Source organism: Phoenix dactylifera, chromosome 1 (genome assembly GCF_009389715.1).
Source record: "Phoenix dactylifera cultivar Barhee BC4 chromosome 1, palm_55x_up_171113_PBpolish2nd_filt_p, whole genome shotgun sequence".
Classification (NCBI taxonomy): domain Eukaryota; kingdom Viridiplantae; phylum Streptophyta; class Magnoliopsida; order Arecales; family Arecaceae; genus Phoenix; species Phoenix dactylifera.
In genome coordinates this window covers 25,215,616-25,233,181 of record NC_052392.1, presented here as the reverse complement: position 1 = coordinate 25,233,181, position 17,566 = coordinate 25,215,616, and the positions used below count along the sequence as shown (strand labels likewise).

At 37.1% G+C, this 17,566-nt stretch overlaps 1 protein-coding gene across 2 annotated transcripts; it reads left to right on the top strand.

The window, feature by feature from the left end:
• The first annotated feature begins 282 nt into the window (after positions 1–282).
• On the top strand, positions 283–4,594 carry LOC103717144. 2 transcript variants are annotated; one of them, XM_039130551.1, is made up of 6 exons: positions 283–2,951; positions 3,021–3,545; positions 3,647–3,739; positions 3,836–3,937; positions 4,029–4,379; positions 4,485–4,594. In XM_039130551.1, exons 2-6 carry the CDS (start codon positions 3,450–3,452, stop codon positions 4,539–4,541), a joined length of 699 nt encoding a protein of 232 aa, XP_038986479.1. In that variant the 5' UTR covers positions 283–2,951; positions 3,021–3,449; the 3' UTR covers positions 4,542–4,594. The 2 variants fall into 2 exon arrangements, with proteins under 2 accessions (XP_038986479.1, XP_038986482.1); XM_039130554.1 differs by having other exon boundaries at positions 283–3,545.
• Positions 4,595–17,566: the final 12,972 nt, after the last annotated feature.

The window sequence follows — 17,566 nt, the reverse complement described above, 5'->3', positions numbered from 1 at the left end:
CTCATCTCCGGCGCCGACCCTTGTCCCGTCCTTCACCCTCCTCTGCGGCGCTCTCCTCCTCCCTCCTCTGCGGCGCCGATCGACCGGCCGACCCATCCCCCTCCGCCCGAGAAAGTGATACTGCCCCATTCCCATCCTCTCCGGCACCGAGCGACCTCCTCTAGTCCTCCCTCCTCTGCGGCGCAACCTCCTCTCCTCCTCCCTCCTCTGCGGTGCCAACCAGCCGACCCCATCCCCCTCCTCTCGTCCCTCCTCCATGTTTTATGACACGATCTTTTAGAGAAAGTACTGATTTACAAGCGGTTCATAGGAGAGAAGCAGTTCAAAAACCTTCTCAGCATCTGAACTAGCAGTTCAAAAACCTCTTCGATCGGTATCTGAAGGGATGACAAGGTAAATTCGTTTTCTCTCAAAATAATTGTCTTTTCCACTCTTTTGCAGTCAGTTGGTTTTTAATGGGCAGTTAAAATTATATTTCTTAGATATTTCCATACCGTCTTTTATGGAGGTACATTGTTTTTTTTCAGAAAAAATTCTTTTAGCTCTATTGTTGTAATACTGAAAGCTTTGAGCTTGTATGCGTATGTTGGTTGGCTTCCTTGGTTTGGGCCTGGGGTCCTTAAATCACGCTGTGATTTTTTGGATTAATCTAGGTTAGCATGTGAAAATCTCCTCATAAATCAATCTTACTTTACATCAACATTCCATTCATCCTTCATACATGATAGTAAATTTTACCATCAGAGAAGGGTGTATTGGGTACTATAATGTAGCAACCATGAAATATGTTCAACAAATTGTGCCTTTCAAAGTAAATAATGTCTATTTGACAATTTAAAAATCCTAAGATTTTTATAAACCAATTGTCACATGAAGAGGAAAAAACCGATTATACAAGTAGTGATAATATGAGTGATGCACTATTGTACTTTGGTAACATTAAAAGATGATATAGTTACTTTTAATATACAATTTCATATTTGGCCAAAAATAAATTAAGCATGTGATTTGATGAATCTAGTAGCAAAAGCCAGAAGAATTATGATTACAAACATGGGATGTTTCTTGTGCATATGTGAGTTAAGAATAATGGCAACAGCTAAAAGTGGAAAATTATTATTTTAATAGCATAATGCTTGTGAAAAGGGATACTGGAAAAATAAAAAATATCTAATAGCTGTTATATCTCATAAAAAACTCGTTCATAAAAAGCTCGAAATGAAAAGCTTTCCTTAGCAGCACCCAGTACGCACCTAGTGGATCAAGTAACTTTGGCTATATGTTTTCAAAAGTATCAATTTGGTCAGGTCTATGTTGATTTTGTGCTTTTCACGCAAGCTTGGGTTAAGACTTGTATGAAAAGGAGAGATTGATGAGGAAATCAATATGACTTTTTGAAGAAGCTAATTAATGATTTGCAATTTTATGTTCAACTTTCTGTTATAGTTTCCTTTTGCATCATTGAATAAATTTTCTGAATTTTAATATATTTTTTGCTAAAACAGTTGTAGTATATTAGTTGATTCATCATGCCCATATTTGACTTTTCTTCTCCCATCCCATTTGTAAAAAACGTTGAGCAAATTCGTGCCATTAATTTCAAGGAAGACATTCTCCTTGCTAGGGGCCATTCTGATGCAGTCTTATGGTGGAATTTGATTGAAACATCAAGTTAGCCATAGTTGAAGGTACAGCTTTCAAAGTTAGTTTCTATGCCTTTAAATGTGTGATATTGCTTTCTAAGTGGTTGCCCTATGTGATTTGTCTGGAAGAGTTAAGTAGCAGACATGCTAATGAGGGGAACAGCCTGAGAGCAGATTCTCCAAAGGTGTCTATCAACTTAGTTCTATAGTGGGATAGAAAGAGGCAAGCTTTTTGTGATGGGAACTCATTTATCTTTGAAGCATGAATCATGGGCCTAACAACAAACATCATAACATGAGATAGAAGGAAGCAAGCTTTTTGTGAAAGGAACTCATTTATCTTTGAAGCATGAATTATGAGCGTAATGACAAAAATCATAACATAAGCTACTGTTTAAAACATATTCACATGAACACCAGATTACTTAATCATAAAACCCTCACTTGCCATTTGTTCATTACAAAGATGCACCTCGTGCTTATAGGGTAAAGAAAAGATATTTATGCTATTCTTGAAAAATGTGAACAAAATTCTATTCTTGAAAATTATATACTGTTGTGTATTAGAGAAGGGAATCAGTAGCTAGGCTCCTACTACTGAACAGAGTAGTGCAAATCCAATACACACTTCTCCCGTAGTGCAAACCCAATACCTAATCTAGTCATTGTTTACCGGCCTTTCCAAGATTCTTACATGCCATATGCTTGAAAGATGATAAGAAGCCAAAAGCAAGTTAGTTATGTTTTGTTATTATAGAAAACTACAACTTATGAAATGCATGGATTATGTTTTTTCATCTCCTTCACATCCCAGCTCAATGAATGCTTTACCAGTTGTGTTGGCTCAGAGTTTTAAAAAACTTATCAGGCAGATCTAAAAGAATTCCAAATTAAGAGCATTTTTTTTTCTATATATCAGAAAGCTTTGTATATAACCTGATTTGGATAGAATGTGAACTATAAATGCATTAGTTAAAAAGAAGCACCTCAGCGCTCCGTATGATTTCCACGAATTGATGGAACCGCATACGATGTCTCAATTCCTTAGAAGGTACAGTATGAAACTTTAATCCTTTAAATACTCGGTATTTATTATTTAACTAATATTGCTTCTTTTTGTGCATACTAGGTAGCAACATGCCGCGAGGAAAACGATTCAGAGATGTTGAGTTTCAGCACACACCGTGGGATCTTCTTCCGATCAGTCCCTACGATCCCAGCAGCCCGACGAGCTCTAGCAGCACGAGTCTCAGTCTGAGCACGTGCCACCTGTTGATTGTCCAGACATGGATGACGTGCACATCCAGGGTAATTTGATTTACATTTTTTATATTAATTTTTCTTACAATCCATGGATATTTTATTTTATTTTTATAGATGGACTGGGGAGAGTGAGGAGGACACGAGGACCCACTCGAGCACAGGTGTGGAGCCTACGTGAGGATGAGAAGATCGTCGTCCAATGCAATGAACTGGGGCAGCCTATCAAGAGGGCTGCAAGCATTTTATCGACTTTTCTGGGATCAGTTGCGCGGAAGGGTCAGTTGTGTCCGCTCAACTATACGAAATGGAATGAAATGCTTCCTTCATATAAGGTTGAGCTTCTTAAAGTTATTGAGGTAAAGAATTGAATTTGGTTACTATCACAATTTTATTTTTTGATTTATCATTGTTATAACATTCTTGACTTTGGTGTAGAAAAAGTTTGTCCTTCCTGTAAATAGCCATGATTAGGTGCTGAAGTCCGTCAACCGCAAATGGAAAGAATATAAGGCGAAGCTAAAGGCGGACTGGAAGCACGTGGGCATGACTAAAGAGGAGGTGGCCCGTGTTTGTCCTCTTGATGTAATCCCTCATCAATGGAGGGAGCTTGTCCACTACTGGTTTTCAGAGAAAGCTCAGGTTGTGTATATTTTTCAATACCTTAGATTGTATTTACTAATAATATAGATTACAAATTTATACATTAAATATATTATATTGTTTATTCTTTTTTTGGAAAGATATATTTCAACATTGGTAGAGCTGCACGAGCCTCTCAGACTGTTCCTCATACTTCAAGCTCGATGAGTTATGCTAGGCGTAGAGCTGAATTTGTAAGTTTTTTTGAAACTCTTTGAAACTATTTTAAACTGTTCTATCATATAGCATGTATCATGATAACTAGCTTGTCAATATATTTTTTGTTGTAGATGGATGATAATGGGAGGAAGCCGGGTAAGGTGGAATTTTATAAGATAACTCACACCCACCGAGATGGTAGTTTTGTTCGGAAGGAGGCAAGAGATATAGTTGTATGTATTCATCTTTGAATCTTTCAACGATATTATTATTAGTTCTATTATTGCCATACATTAATATGACTTTTTCTTTTGAGAGATATAGGACAGGGCAACAACTCTTATTTCAGAGCGTGTCAGGGAGTCATCATCATCCGACGCGATCAGTCATGTTGAAGCTCAGGTGCTCGCCGAATTATTGGGCCTAGAGCGTTATGGTCGAGTGAGGGATTATGGCGTTGGAGTTACCCCCACTCAGTTGTCTGCAGTGGGAATGTATACAAGAAATGCTGGAGAAGGTAGTAGCAATGCAGAAGTTAGTAGACTTCGGACAACAATTGAAGATATGAAGGATCGCCATCAGGCAGAGTTGGCAGAGCTGAAGCAGAACCAGCAAAGTTTGCTGTCTCAGCTTGAGCATATTTCATCTATGTTGCAGCGATTTCTCCCTCCTCAGGTAAATAACTATATATATTTGATGACTGTACATAATTATCGCTTATTTTGATGAGTTAATGATTTTCATATTCTTAACTTCTAAAGTTTCTCTTTTTTTGTGTAGATTTCTAATACTTCAACAGCTCGTAGAGATGATGATGGTACTGAATCTGGTCCCTGATATTTTTGAGACTGTTATCTAAGGAGTTTTATATGTATCTTTCTTATATTTTTCAAAATACATTGTAATTCTAAACTTATTATGTAAATTTCATCATATATGACAATATGAATTTTTTGAATGATCTGAATGTTTGTTTTGATGTAAGTGTAATGCAGGTTTATATTGTTATAATATGTTTCTTAATATGTATTTATTTTTTCAAAAAAAAATTTCTTTACAAAATCCACTCCCCATGTATTAAAGCGTCGTTAAAAACCCCACTGCTAGCACGCTTTCGCCGACGCTCCAAAAGCATCGGTAAAAATCTTTAAGCGACGCAATAAAGCGTCAGTAAAAACTTGATATAACCGTAAGAAAAAATCCCGCATCTATCCGCCACGCCCAAGTTCTAGTTTATGCCGACGCTTTTTTGCGTCGGAAAAACAGGATACGCCGACGCTTTTGTTAGCATTGGTAAAGCTATACTTTTGCTGAAATTTTTCCCACTCTGATATCGCCGACGCTTTTACGATGCTTTGGTTAGCGTCGGCGGGGTTTTTACCATCGTTTATAAGCGTTAGCAAAACCTATAAAAAACGCCGGGAAAGACCTATTTTCCTGTAGTCTAGCGATACTGGACAGCGTTATTATTATTTTTTTTTGGGGTCATATCTATTGTTGTGACATGACTAGGAATGATATCTGACTAGGGTTAACCAAATCTGAAATTTGTAAGAAACTAATTTTTTTAAAAAATCTCAATGGCTTTGTCCTGAAAAATAAAATTAGATTACCTGGGCAATTCTGAAAAGTTGCTGACACCATGAGGGATTCGCTGAGCCAATTAATTTGTTATCATGTCTCCTTGTTAGCTTATTCCAAAGATATATCTACTCCTAGATACTCTGAAAGGTGGTAAGGCTGTCGAGACGATCATTCTCACCTAAACCAGAAAGCTCTGAAACAGATGTAAGTGAAGATTCTTCTTGTCCAAATCCATGGGTGACAACCCAACCTCACCCACCTAAAGATATTGAGCATCAGAACCTCCTTCCCTCCATGGTAAGAATAAATAAAGTGATGAGGACGAGAGTCTCACAAGAGGAAAAGAAGCTAATTATAAGAAGGCAAAGAATAGATGCATGCATGGAATTCTTGCTCATAAAGGTCTTATCACTAATGTCCTATTAGCTCAATGGCTTTGTCCTGAAAAATAAAATTAGATTACCCGGGCAATTCTGAAGAGTTGCTGACCATGAGTGATTCGCTGAGCCAAGTAATTTACTATCATATCTCCTTGTTAGCTTTTTCCAAAGATATATCTACTCCTAGATACTCTGAAAGGTGGTAAGGCTGTCGAGGCGTAATCATTCTCACCTAAACCAGAAAGCACTGAAACAGATGCGAGTAAAGATTATTCTTGTCTAAATCCATGGGGGACAACCTAACCTCTCCCACCTAAAGATATTGAGCATCAGAACCTCCATCCCACCATGGTCAGAATAAATAAACTGATGAGGACAACAACAGTCTCACAAAAGGAAAAGAAGCTAATTATAACAAGGCAAAGAATAGATGCATGCATGAAATTCTTGCGCATAAAGGTCTTATCACTAATGTCCCATTAGGCTGTGATCAGCTACATTAGATTATAGTTTGGAATGGCATATTAGCCTAATTATATATAGGAAAAGATGCCAAGTCGTCAGGGTGAGTCCAAAAGTTAGGCATCCATGAAGGGCTGTCATGGGGATCTTTTAGGGAGGCTTCATTATATATGCTCTCAGTTGTCGTCAGCACTCCACTTTGCAACTATAGAGCCATGTATTATCGTTGCTCTATTATTCTTAATTGCTAGGGACGGAACGCCGGCTAGGCACAATTTTTTTTGTTGCCAAGCACCTTGGCATATTGTATTATTTGATGGATTTTTGTTATGTCACACCAACTCCTCTGGATGGTGCAAAGAGGGTCGAAATCAACATAGTTCCAACCCAACAATTCAGGATTTGGGTCCAAAATTGAATAGTTGTATACATGGATCAAAATTTTAACTTTTTTGAGTTCATTTTAAGCCAGTCTAACTCGAAACATCTCAACTCAAAACATAGTATTGCATATATAATCTATGATAATGTGTATTTAGAAATTATCTAATATAAAATTAGTAGCTTGTTGAATGGGTCTAGATCATAGTTATGTGCCTTTTTATCATTTGTTCGACTTACAGCCTTTTGTTGCCATGTTGTTCGATTGTATGCTATACCCAAGTATTCTAGTGCACTTCAATGGCCTAAATCATAGTGATGCACTTGATCATTGATTCATATAGCTGCCCACCTCTCAGCCTTGATCATAATCATGCATTTTATCATTTGTTGGAGTTCGTAGTTCTTCTTCTTAAATGTGGTTTGATTATATTCTATACCAAGAATTCTTTTCAAAAAATGTACTCAGAAAGACATGTATACTATGATAGAACCCATTTTGGATCGGAATTTCACAGGTCCATCCATGAAATGGGTTCATCATTTTATCTGTTATTGCCCATGTGGTTAGACCTAATAAGATCTGTATTGAACTCGAAACCGGCAGGTCACTCGGTCAATAATTAGATCTCCACACCATGGTGGTTTGAGCAAGCCAGCTTATATTTGATACAACTAACTTGCACAGCCAATGCCCATCATTTGAGCCTTTAAAGGGCCATATGGACATTGCCCTATGAAACTATGGAAGAGAAAATGTTGAAGCATATTAATTTTTTAGTTGCGAGGGTGATGCAGCTAAGAAAGAGAAAGGATGGATAATTCAGAGAATATAGTCCTTGGAGATTTGGTATTCCTAAAAGTCATAAAACAAGATGTTAAACAATCGTATGTCCATTAAGTGGGATGATACCGCTCCAACTAAATCAAATCCAGCAGCCCTTGCAAGATAATTGCTTGGGCCTATTTGCGAAATTCAGTAGGATTGGCCTAGATTCTCCATTGGATTCATGGAGTGGACAGTCTTTTTGAGTAAGCCCATATCAATCCAATACCACTTCAGCCCAAATCCTCTGAGAGAAAAAAAAAAGACCCATAGAAGTTTTTTTTTTTTTTTCTTCCTGCAGGCCAACAAGCCCGCAAATAGGATTTAGGCTAAAGATTAGGACAAGGCGCCTTTAGAAGAATATGAGCCGGGTAGGCCAAGAGGCCTAATTTCTGTAGAAAATCTAGTTCAATTCTACTGAATTTTTCAAACATAACTTAAGGTAGGATAATCCAATGGTGCTTCAGTATCTCGAAACACTTTCCAGCAAAGTAATTCCTTTGCAGATTTCAATTTTATAAGCGCACAATTGACATGTTTAGATTGTAGGGATGGAGGGGTTCAAATTCTCAAGGCTTGAGAAAGCTTGTCAAATCTCCAGATCATTGTTTTTATGAAATATATGGGGGGGTATCGGTTTTCATTAGAAACCAGATTATTTGTTAAACCTTGGCTTCTAAAGTAGTTTCTGAAGTTCTTGAAGGAGTTTATGAAGGGCTCTGGTTCCGGGTCTGAGACCCAGAGATTCTATGGAACTGAAAACTATGGTTTGTGTCAATGCAGTAGAAGGCCAAGTTGATCAAGAATGGTTCCATTGGAGATAGATGGATGGTGCTCTAACAATCCAATAAGCTGGTAAAACGGAACGAGAGCAGCACAATCCAACTCTGAGCAATGGAGCTGCAAAAAATATCAATTAACAAATTATTAAGCAACAAGCACAAGTTTAAAGCTTGAATTTAATATGGTAGGTCTTCAATTTACATCTGGTTTGTCATGGCACAGCCATTAGAGCTAATCACGGGCCCAGCTTGGGTGCAAAAAAAGGTTAATTTTTAAATAGGCCAAGCCTAAAACCTGATTAAAAATAAACAGAGTTTAGACCCGAGACCCGGTCCATGATCAGTTCTAATACCTATATACTATTTGTTCGACATCGAACATAAATTATAATGTTTCAAGAACCTCTGAGTAAATTTGATCGTATCTGGTTTTTAAGTAGAAGCTCAGAAGCTGGACTTCTTGGCTGGCACCAAGATGGGGTGAGACTTGGCCAGATTCAAGGTGGCTTTAAACTTGGACTTTGACAAGAATTTGAAGGTCCATTTGGGTTTGTAAACTAATTTCTTCCTATCTCTGAAAATTGAGAATAGAACCCTGTCTTGACCTAAATGGACAACATGAAATTTCTTCTCTGCAGTCAGCGTAACCAATCCATGAGTGCAGATGGAATGGATTCACAAGACCAATATTTACATAAACTTCACAACATTAAGTTTTGTTTGTGTGTAAAAATATCTTTACAAGCTTTTGGATGATCTCATTATCCTCTGAACCGCTGCCAACAAAACAAACCCATGGAAATTACATCAAGCTGGTGCAACATTTTCTCCTCTCCAAACAAAACAGTGTTGATAAAAAACTCAATGTGGTTCCAAGGTATGAGGAAAGTGACATTTAGTCGAACAAATCTTTGAAAAAACAAAAATAGACAGCAAAGAAGTTAAAAGATTTTGGCATTTTGAGCCTTTTAATCTAATAATGAAATAATCGCATGATGGAAGTACCTGTTAACAAAATTTATTGACAGATTAATAATTATAATTCATCGGAAAATCCATCTGATATAGTCAAAAAGAGATCCTTTTCAGCCAAGAAAGGTAGCAACCAAAAACTCCAGGTTGTCACGTTTTTGTTCATGCATATGCAGCTTTTTTTTTAAAAAAAAAGAAGTTGTGCTAAAATGATTGAAACGGTTCTGGTTATAACCTAATTAAGCTACGTTTCGCCTGATTTTAAATTAGACAAGTAAAATAGTTGAATCGTACATGGAACGATGGAAGAAGCATATATGTTTTCCTTCTTTTAGTTTCCCCACGAAATTAAGTACAAGTAACACTAAATATTGCATATGGGATTCCCTCAAAAGATATTGCATAGAAAGTTAAGCATGGTGTTAAGCAAACAAGGAGTGTTAAGCATTAGTTTGCCTTTGCCAAGCTCCAAAATTCACCATAGGGAATGACTTTATTACGAGGAACATGACAGTCAATCAACTAGCATTTTGTAGGGTTACTGATGTCAAACTCTTACTGAAATGCCCCCAGTTAGTTTATATCCTTATGCTCCATAACACAGGCTTATCAAATTAACCTTCACAACCTGCAGACATATTGAGGTTTGGAATCATCACAGCAGTAGTCACATTGTAATGCTAGAAGAGCAAGGCCTGACCATGTGTGCTATTGAAGATGCCGGTAGAGTGTAATTTATGGTGGTGCCATGAGCCCATGGACATTGTTTTGTTAGAAAAAAAAATCGAATTCTGGTGACTTGTACTATCGATTACCCAGTCATTCATTTAAGATCCTTGATTCTTGAATTTGTGGCCTAGATTATGTATCTCCAGGGAAACTTAAAAGCACCACAGCAACACTGAAATCAGAATTAACAATTAGAATAACATAACAAAGCACATTGCAAAGGATTGTTGATATCGTAGCTTAAAAACCTGTTCAGTCGACTCAAAACTCAACCGAGTCACTTAACTCAGCAAACTTTCAAGCCGACTCAATAGAAGATTTTGCTTGAGTAGGTTTCATATCAGTCTTAACTGGCTGACTCATCGGGTTACTCAAAACTCAATCTGAGTTATTTATTTGATTGAGTCTTAAACACTAACTATCATTCATTTCAATACCTTTTTTGAAAATTTTCATTCGAAGCAAGTTATTGGAGCATGTTTTTGGTATATTTAGCTTAAAAATATAAAAATACAAATGGCATATAAAGGTATTAGGACTTCCATTCCACACTTATCCCAAAATTCCATTATTACCAATATTCTCATCCATCCCTGCAAGTCCAATATATCTAATTTTCATCATATGGCACATATTGGGAGGATACCCTCAGCACCTCTTATAGTGCTCGATGCGAACATGCAAATAATAGTTGATAATACATCAAAAAGACATCGATATCTCAATTTTTATTTTTTATTATAAAATTATAAATTGTATATATGTACAATAAAGTCTTGATGTTCGATATTTGCTAGATAGTTCTTCAACCAATTTGATTCAGCTAACTTTCAAGTTCGGGTTTGGACTTTTAGATTTTTAAAACTACAGTCGATATTTAATTCTTTTCTTACTTATTAATCCCTCTTCCTGAGGACCATAGCAAGTCTCTAGAAGCAAGATAGGGAGAGGAGGAGAAGATCCACTTGGATTGCAGCGGAGAAACCAAACAACTCTCTTCCATTCTTTGGACTAGACGGAATCCAGCCAAATTCCTTTGAAAGCTATGAAGACTACGTTCCAGAAACCATGAGGTAAGAGGTGATGTTCGGCTCATGGCCGCATCCTCGGCCATATACATCGCAGGCCAATTCCACACGACACCACAGAGAGAAGAAGCCTTCTAGAAGACAAGTTGAAAAGGAGCTATAGAAACCTGCCAGCACCACAAGTTGAAAGATTCTGAAAGGCCTGGTGACGTGTCCAGCTGAAAAGGCTACTGCAAAAGCTTAGGACCCACTCATAATTAAACGAAGAAAATACCAAGTGGAAGACCCATCTATATCATTCGCGGTAGGTCAAAAAAAATACACGGTCTTCCGGCCTTCTGGCCTTCTGGCCTTCAGCATCCAGAAGATTGGAGCCACAGTCCCGTGCCTCCCGAGCTAGATTTCAGATGAGCTCCTTCTAGAAGATTGGACCAGCTGAGCTAGATTTTTAGTGGAATCTGTTTATAGATTTAGTTATTTTTCCTCGAAAAAGTTTGTCAGTGTTATCTGTAGGACCCACGTATTGGAGACAGCTTTCTTCCTCTTTTTCCGCGAGTTGATTCGTTTCCAAAAAAAAGTGTTATAATTTATTGAAAATAAAGAGATGTAAAAAAATAACATTTGAAGATAGATTTTTTTTTTGCCTTTCCAATGGACAGAATGATCATTTTAAACTATGTTCTAATTGAATTTTTCTTTGAAAAAAATGGCATAAAAAAAATATGGATTAGTGTCACCCATGCATGTAGCCCGACCCCACCCCCCATCCCCAAAAAAACCTTTTCTAAAATAAAAAAACCTTGGTTTTTAACTTTATTTTAGCATCTTCCATTATAGTAATTGAGTTTTGCTAAATTTCATGCATGTGAGGATTTGTTTTACTTTAAAAGGGAAATGAGGAAGAGGATTCAACACAAGTAAATTACTAGATCCAAATGTGATATATACCTAGTTGCGCCTAATAACTTTTAACTTGAGTATTTGATTATTGTCATGTAAATCAATTTGTTGAGGATCATGTGTGAAATTTAGTTTTCCATACAACAATTAGTGAAAGATAGATGAATTCATATAGTAATTGGGACCAAAACTTAATGACTTAAGCTTTTAATTATTGGATTCTTACTTCTACATCAAGGTCTTATTTTGGTTGGACTTAAAGTCTCAGTTTTCTTCGGACAAGTGGTATTAAAATCGATGGTTGATGACATTAAGCGACTTTTGGAGCTATAAAAGCGTTGAAATTTATGGCTCTTATGAAGGATGATAATTGTATGCAGGCCAAGAGAGCTGAGTCATGGTGGCAGCAATGTACCGAGCTAATTTGATATGTGGACTCGATGGAGCAAAGTGTTAGATTTGAGTATAAGCTCAGGTATAGTTCTTGAAAAAGTGTACTCCTGCACAGGTGCAGTAAAATATAGCTCTTGGAAAGTGGGTGACTCTTGGGGTTGAATAGTAACATAGTATGATGAAGTGTGGCTCTTAAATAGTGGACTTCTTAATGGAGCTCAAATACGTGGTGCACTAATAAAAATGATTTGGCACAGAGTTTGATTGGGAGTGGCGGATTGGACTCGGGAAGAGTTGAAGTTGGTTCACACATGAAGAGAGAGAATGTCAATCACATGTGAGGTTTAGTTCTGCATGGAATAATTAGTAGGAGATAGATAGATTGGCATAGATGATTGGATCCAAAACTTAATGGCTTAAGTTTTCAAGTTGAATTAGATTACGACTTATGCTAAGGCTTTCTCCTGATGGACTCAAACTCCCCGTTTTCCTTCCAATAATTAACCATTAAAACTTAATGCTGATAGGAGGTGAAATGCCAACATATCTTAGATTTCGAACAAATAAATGGAACAAAATTACAATTTCTACCACATTAAAAATCATGATATTCGAAAGTTAAATTATTATGAATAGATTTACAACGTATGCCAGTCTTAATATTACCCAATTTACAACTTTCAATAAAAAAATATCAACAAAATGTTAATAAATTAACCTTTGAGATCTTGCTCCAATGGCATCACCCATGCCATTTAGAGGGTGGGGATTTGATTTCGATTAGAGTTAACCTACGACATGTGGATGTATATAAGGTAGAAAGGTGGATTTGATTTTTCTCTTAAAATATTGAGAAAACAGACATGACTATACTGACACATAAGTAATCATTATTAAGATAAATAATCTTTATTAAGTACAAAGAGCTTCATTCTTAGATAATTAGAGATTTTTGAAGTCATTTCATCTCATGTTGCCAATAATTTAGTAATTTAAGGTTTATTCAGTATTATCTTTATTTTTATTTTTTTCATTTTTCTTCAAATTAGTAAAGTACCATATAAAGATTGACATTAAAGATAGCAATTGTACAAAAATTCTGCCAATTTTTACTTTTATCTTGACTTCAGCAATAATTCTTTTCTACCAAAAGCTTGAAAATTTTTATAAAGTCTAGTTAAATTTTTGTTTTCCCTTGAATTTTTAAAACAAAAGAAGGATACAAGAGTAATAGCAAATGGGTCGTCAGGTTCCAATGATACCTTTGTGATATCGGTATAAGATAATGCCTTCTTGCTATCAGCATAAGATAATGCCTTCTTGCTATTAGCATAAGATAATGCCTTTTTGATATCAGCATACGATAATGCCTTCCTGATATTAAGTATAAATGTATAATGGAGAGCTTCGGTCCTTTCGGATAAGCATGAAACGTTACGTGGATGAAGGATTATTGGAGGAAGTGATGAGACCAAACCAGCACTTCCATCTGGAGATGACCGTAACCCAGCCAATGGAAGGGGAAAGAGATGGAAAGACGCAGAGGACGCGTCTTTGAGTCATGTAACTCGGCTTCGTCAAGCTTCAGCTGGCCAATGTTCAGCACCCACGGTTTTGTTTTTTTTTTCGGAAAATAACTTTAGATGTTAATTAGTCTCTTGTGGGCCAGGTTATTTCTTTCGCAGGAAAGAATGATTCGCACAATAACCACTTTGAGATCTGCGCAGCAACCGAAGAAAAAAAATTAAAGTGATTTAAGATCTGTGCAAAATGCAGTCCACTAGTTGATATTACAGGGCCGCATGGGAGGGTGTTTCCTATACAATGCAAGTTCTGGAAGCCCGATGCATCATCCTGGAGGAGGACTCAGTGAAGGTGGTTGAGTGGATTCTACATAAGGGGCCGAAATGTCTTCGACCATCTGCTTCTACAGGACGTCCGACGGTTGATGCAGAGGTGTGACGCCTTCCAGACTGGCCATGTATTCCGAGAAACGAACAAAACTACTAACTGAGTCGCCTCCTTTGCTGCACATCATTCTGGAGAGGTTTTCTAAACTCGTTGCATATCTGTCCCTTCACCACTGTAGAGTATTTTGTCCTTTGACTCAATAGGCAATGCTCCCGCGAGATTAGTATGAGCTGCCGGTGTACCCAAAAAAAAAAAAAAAAAAGTTGACGTTGCAGAAAAAGATCAATTATCCTTTTTCATGAAAGATGCGATCCTAACCCAGGCTAGCCAGAAGAGAGAAGCATCTGGATTTGTTGGGTTCATTAAAAGTAATCTCCTCGTTACTATTTGAGGACTTGGTGTATGTTCTATTGTAGGGTCAAATTTAATGTTCTCCACGGAGCAAGGAGGAAAATAAAGTGGAGGCTCAGATTGCCTTTTTGATACCCGAATCCGTTGACCCAATCATTGATTGGTTATGGTTATGGATTGTGCGGTCAAGAAACGATGGCGCCATGTCTAATGGTAGGCTTGCCATTCCACTTGCTAATGTTAAATCATACGAATCCCACAAAATGTATGTGAAGCCTTGGAAAAACTTGATGTTGTCTCGAGATTGGAGGATTTTCCGGACTTCTGAACAAGATCGCTGCTTGTAAATATGGATCTAGCCGCTTCTCAACACCATAGTGTGACTTAGAAGGACCGGGGCCATCAATAGTGCCGATTATTTCATGTGAGAGAGGTGTGAGAAGAGCCCTTGTAGATTAGTTTAAATCTCTCTTGGAAAATAGAGTGATAATGCCATTACCTAGGTTCAAATCCTAAAGAGAGTGTTTGGTGGCCTAAATGGAATCATTACACTGGTCTTAGATCACTAGCGAGCCTCATCCCAGGGGCAATATGATCTTCAATGATCTAAAATCACTATATTTAATATACTATGTTCCACTGATTAAAGATTTCCGGTTATCCATGAATAATCTATTTGGTATGCGATAAAAATACAAGATAACTAGCCATATAATACCAAAACTACCCTTAATATATTCCATATATTTTGCAACTATGAAATAGAATTCTCAATTAAATTATAGGAAGAGGCATTCGACTCACATCTCTTTTCCTATATAAATAGAAATAGTCATATTATATCAAAAATACCCCTAATATATTCCACATATTTTGCAACTACAAAATAGAATTGTCAAATAAATTATAGGAAAATACATATGAATGACTAGTAACATGTCTGATAACCAGGAATCTCTTTTCGGAATAGAACTTAGCCCACTACCACTCACATCTCTTTTCGGTTCAGATCCGTGGCACATCCATGCAATCATCCGACCCTATCATAGGCTTGGGTGTCTTCTCCCTATCCCACCTCAAGAGAAGAAAGCACAAACAACTTGCCTATTTAGTACGAATTATTTTTATATTAGCACAAAAAAGAGAAAAACTATAGAGACACCCCCTCAATTTTGGGTCAATCTCAAAGACAACCTCTCAATTTTAAAAAGTTTTAAACAGATCCTTCAAATTTGCAAAATGTTCTAATAGAGTGGTATCATGTAACTATTACATAGTAACATAAAATTGTATTATGACCAAACTATCCTTTATATCATAAATGATCACCCATCATACAGCGATATCAGGACTCACATTCCTTCATATGAATCCATAATTGGATCATCTGTTTCATAGACCCCAAAGTGTTCCAAACTCCTTTATTCATCCACTTATACAAATCTCAAAATGACTAGTGTGTGACCAAGATCATCCATCACCTGCACAGATCTCAAAGTGGTTGGTGGATGATCAGATTATTTATTTATTTGCACAAATCTCAAAGCAATTGTATCGATGATCCACATTATTCATCCTTCTACATAGATCTCAAAGCGATTAGCAAATAACTAAGTTTATTCGTCCGCCTACATAGATTTGAAAGCCTAGATTATTCATCCATCTGCATAGATCTCAAAGTTGTCTGGATGACCCAAATTCGTGTAAACAAGAAGACGGAGAAGGGCATTTCTTCCACCCCGACCACCATAGGCGCCCTCTCCTCCCTCGATAGGGGGCTCTGATTGTCGGAGATCCCAACACCACCAATGGAGGTGAGAGGATGGGAGGGCAGAAGAAAGGGGAGGGGTATGTGGATGGTTCAAGCTCAAGAGATTTGAGTTTGGTGGGGTGAGAATGTATCAGAGTGGTTGGAAAGATCAAAACTATGCCACACCAGAGATCATCAAGGCAGAATTCAAAGTTGAAGGTTAAGAGATTAGGAGAAATTGGGGAGAAATCAAAGTTTTTGGGTGGGGAGCCTTAGATTTTGGAGACAAGAGAAAGATTTGCCAAAGTTGAGAGAGAGTGGTATGTTGGTACTGCTGATGCTGTCATGAAACACTCACCGATTCTGCCATATGTTCTCTCTGTTAGTCGCTAACAACATGGAGGAAGAAGAAGAAAAAGAGAAGGGACGATTCAAAGGGATAATGCTTGCACAGATCTCAAAGCAACTAGAGATAACCTAGATATTCATTTGCTTGCACATAACTGAAAACAATCGCGGATGATCCAGATATTTATCCGCTTGCATAAATCTCGAACCAACCGTAAATGATCTAAATGTCCATTCGCATGCACAGATATCAAAGCGATCAGTGGATTATTAAGATTATTTATCTACCTACATAGGTCTTGAAGAAATGCAAATATCATTCATGTGCATATATCTTCAAGCAACGGTGTGGATGATCCAAATGTTCATCCGCCTGTATAGATCTCAAAGTGCTCAGTGGATGATCGGATTATTCATCCACATGTATAAATCACGAAACAATGCAAATATTTATCCATCTACACAAATCTCAAAGAGAGCATGTAGATTATCTGAATTATTCATCCATCTTCACAAATCTTAAAAAAATATTGGAATAGGCCAAAAAAAAGGGAAATGATATTTTCGTCAATTGAAACGATAGACTAGTGTGATCCATGTGAAACTTTTTAAAGCTGAGGGTATCTTTAAGATTGGCCCAAAGTTGGGGAGGTACCTCTATTATTTTTTCCAAAAAAAATGCATTATTAATTTAGTAGTGTAGTATTATCAATTAGTATTAGAATATGTACTAGTATAATATTTAATTAATATTTTAGTTTAGTAATTAGTAATAAAAGAAAAAAATCGCGACACACAACTTGGCCTATTCCTTAATCTTGAAGTATTGTCCATTTATGGATGGTAGATGGGTACATATACCATGGAAATCTACTGTATCACCCATGTATGCAAAACTTGCCATGTTGACATGACAATCGTCCATCAAGACATTTGTGTAGCATCACATCCCTTCCTCATGAATCTCTAAGACACATCATACACCGACAACATATTCTTCAAGAGATCTAGTAGACTTGACTCATGATTATGCCGGAAGGCTTAATTAGGCACATAGTGGAAAGC

What these genes read in the sequence shown, in the direction of transcription:
- LOC103717144 (XM_039130551.1), top strand. Translation starts at nt 3,450, where the DNA reads ATGACTAAAGAGGAGGTGGCCCGTGTTTGTCCTCTTGATGTAATCCCT. An exon ending in CTAGGCGTAGAGCTGAATTT is followed by an intron (nt 3,740 to 3,835) that starts GTAAGTTTTTTT and finishes TTTTTGTTGTAG; the next exon opens with ATGGATGATAATGGGAGGAA. An exon ending in AGCGATTTCTCCCTCCTCAG is followed by an intron (nt 4,380 to 4,484) that starts GTAAATAACTAT and finishes TTTTTTGTGTAG; the next exon opens with ATTTCTAATACTTCAACAGC.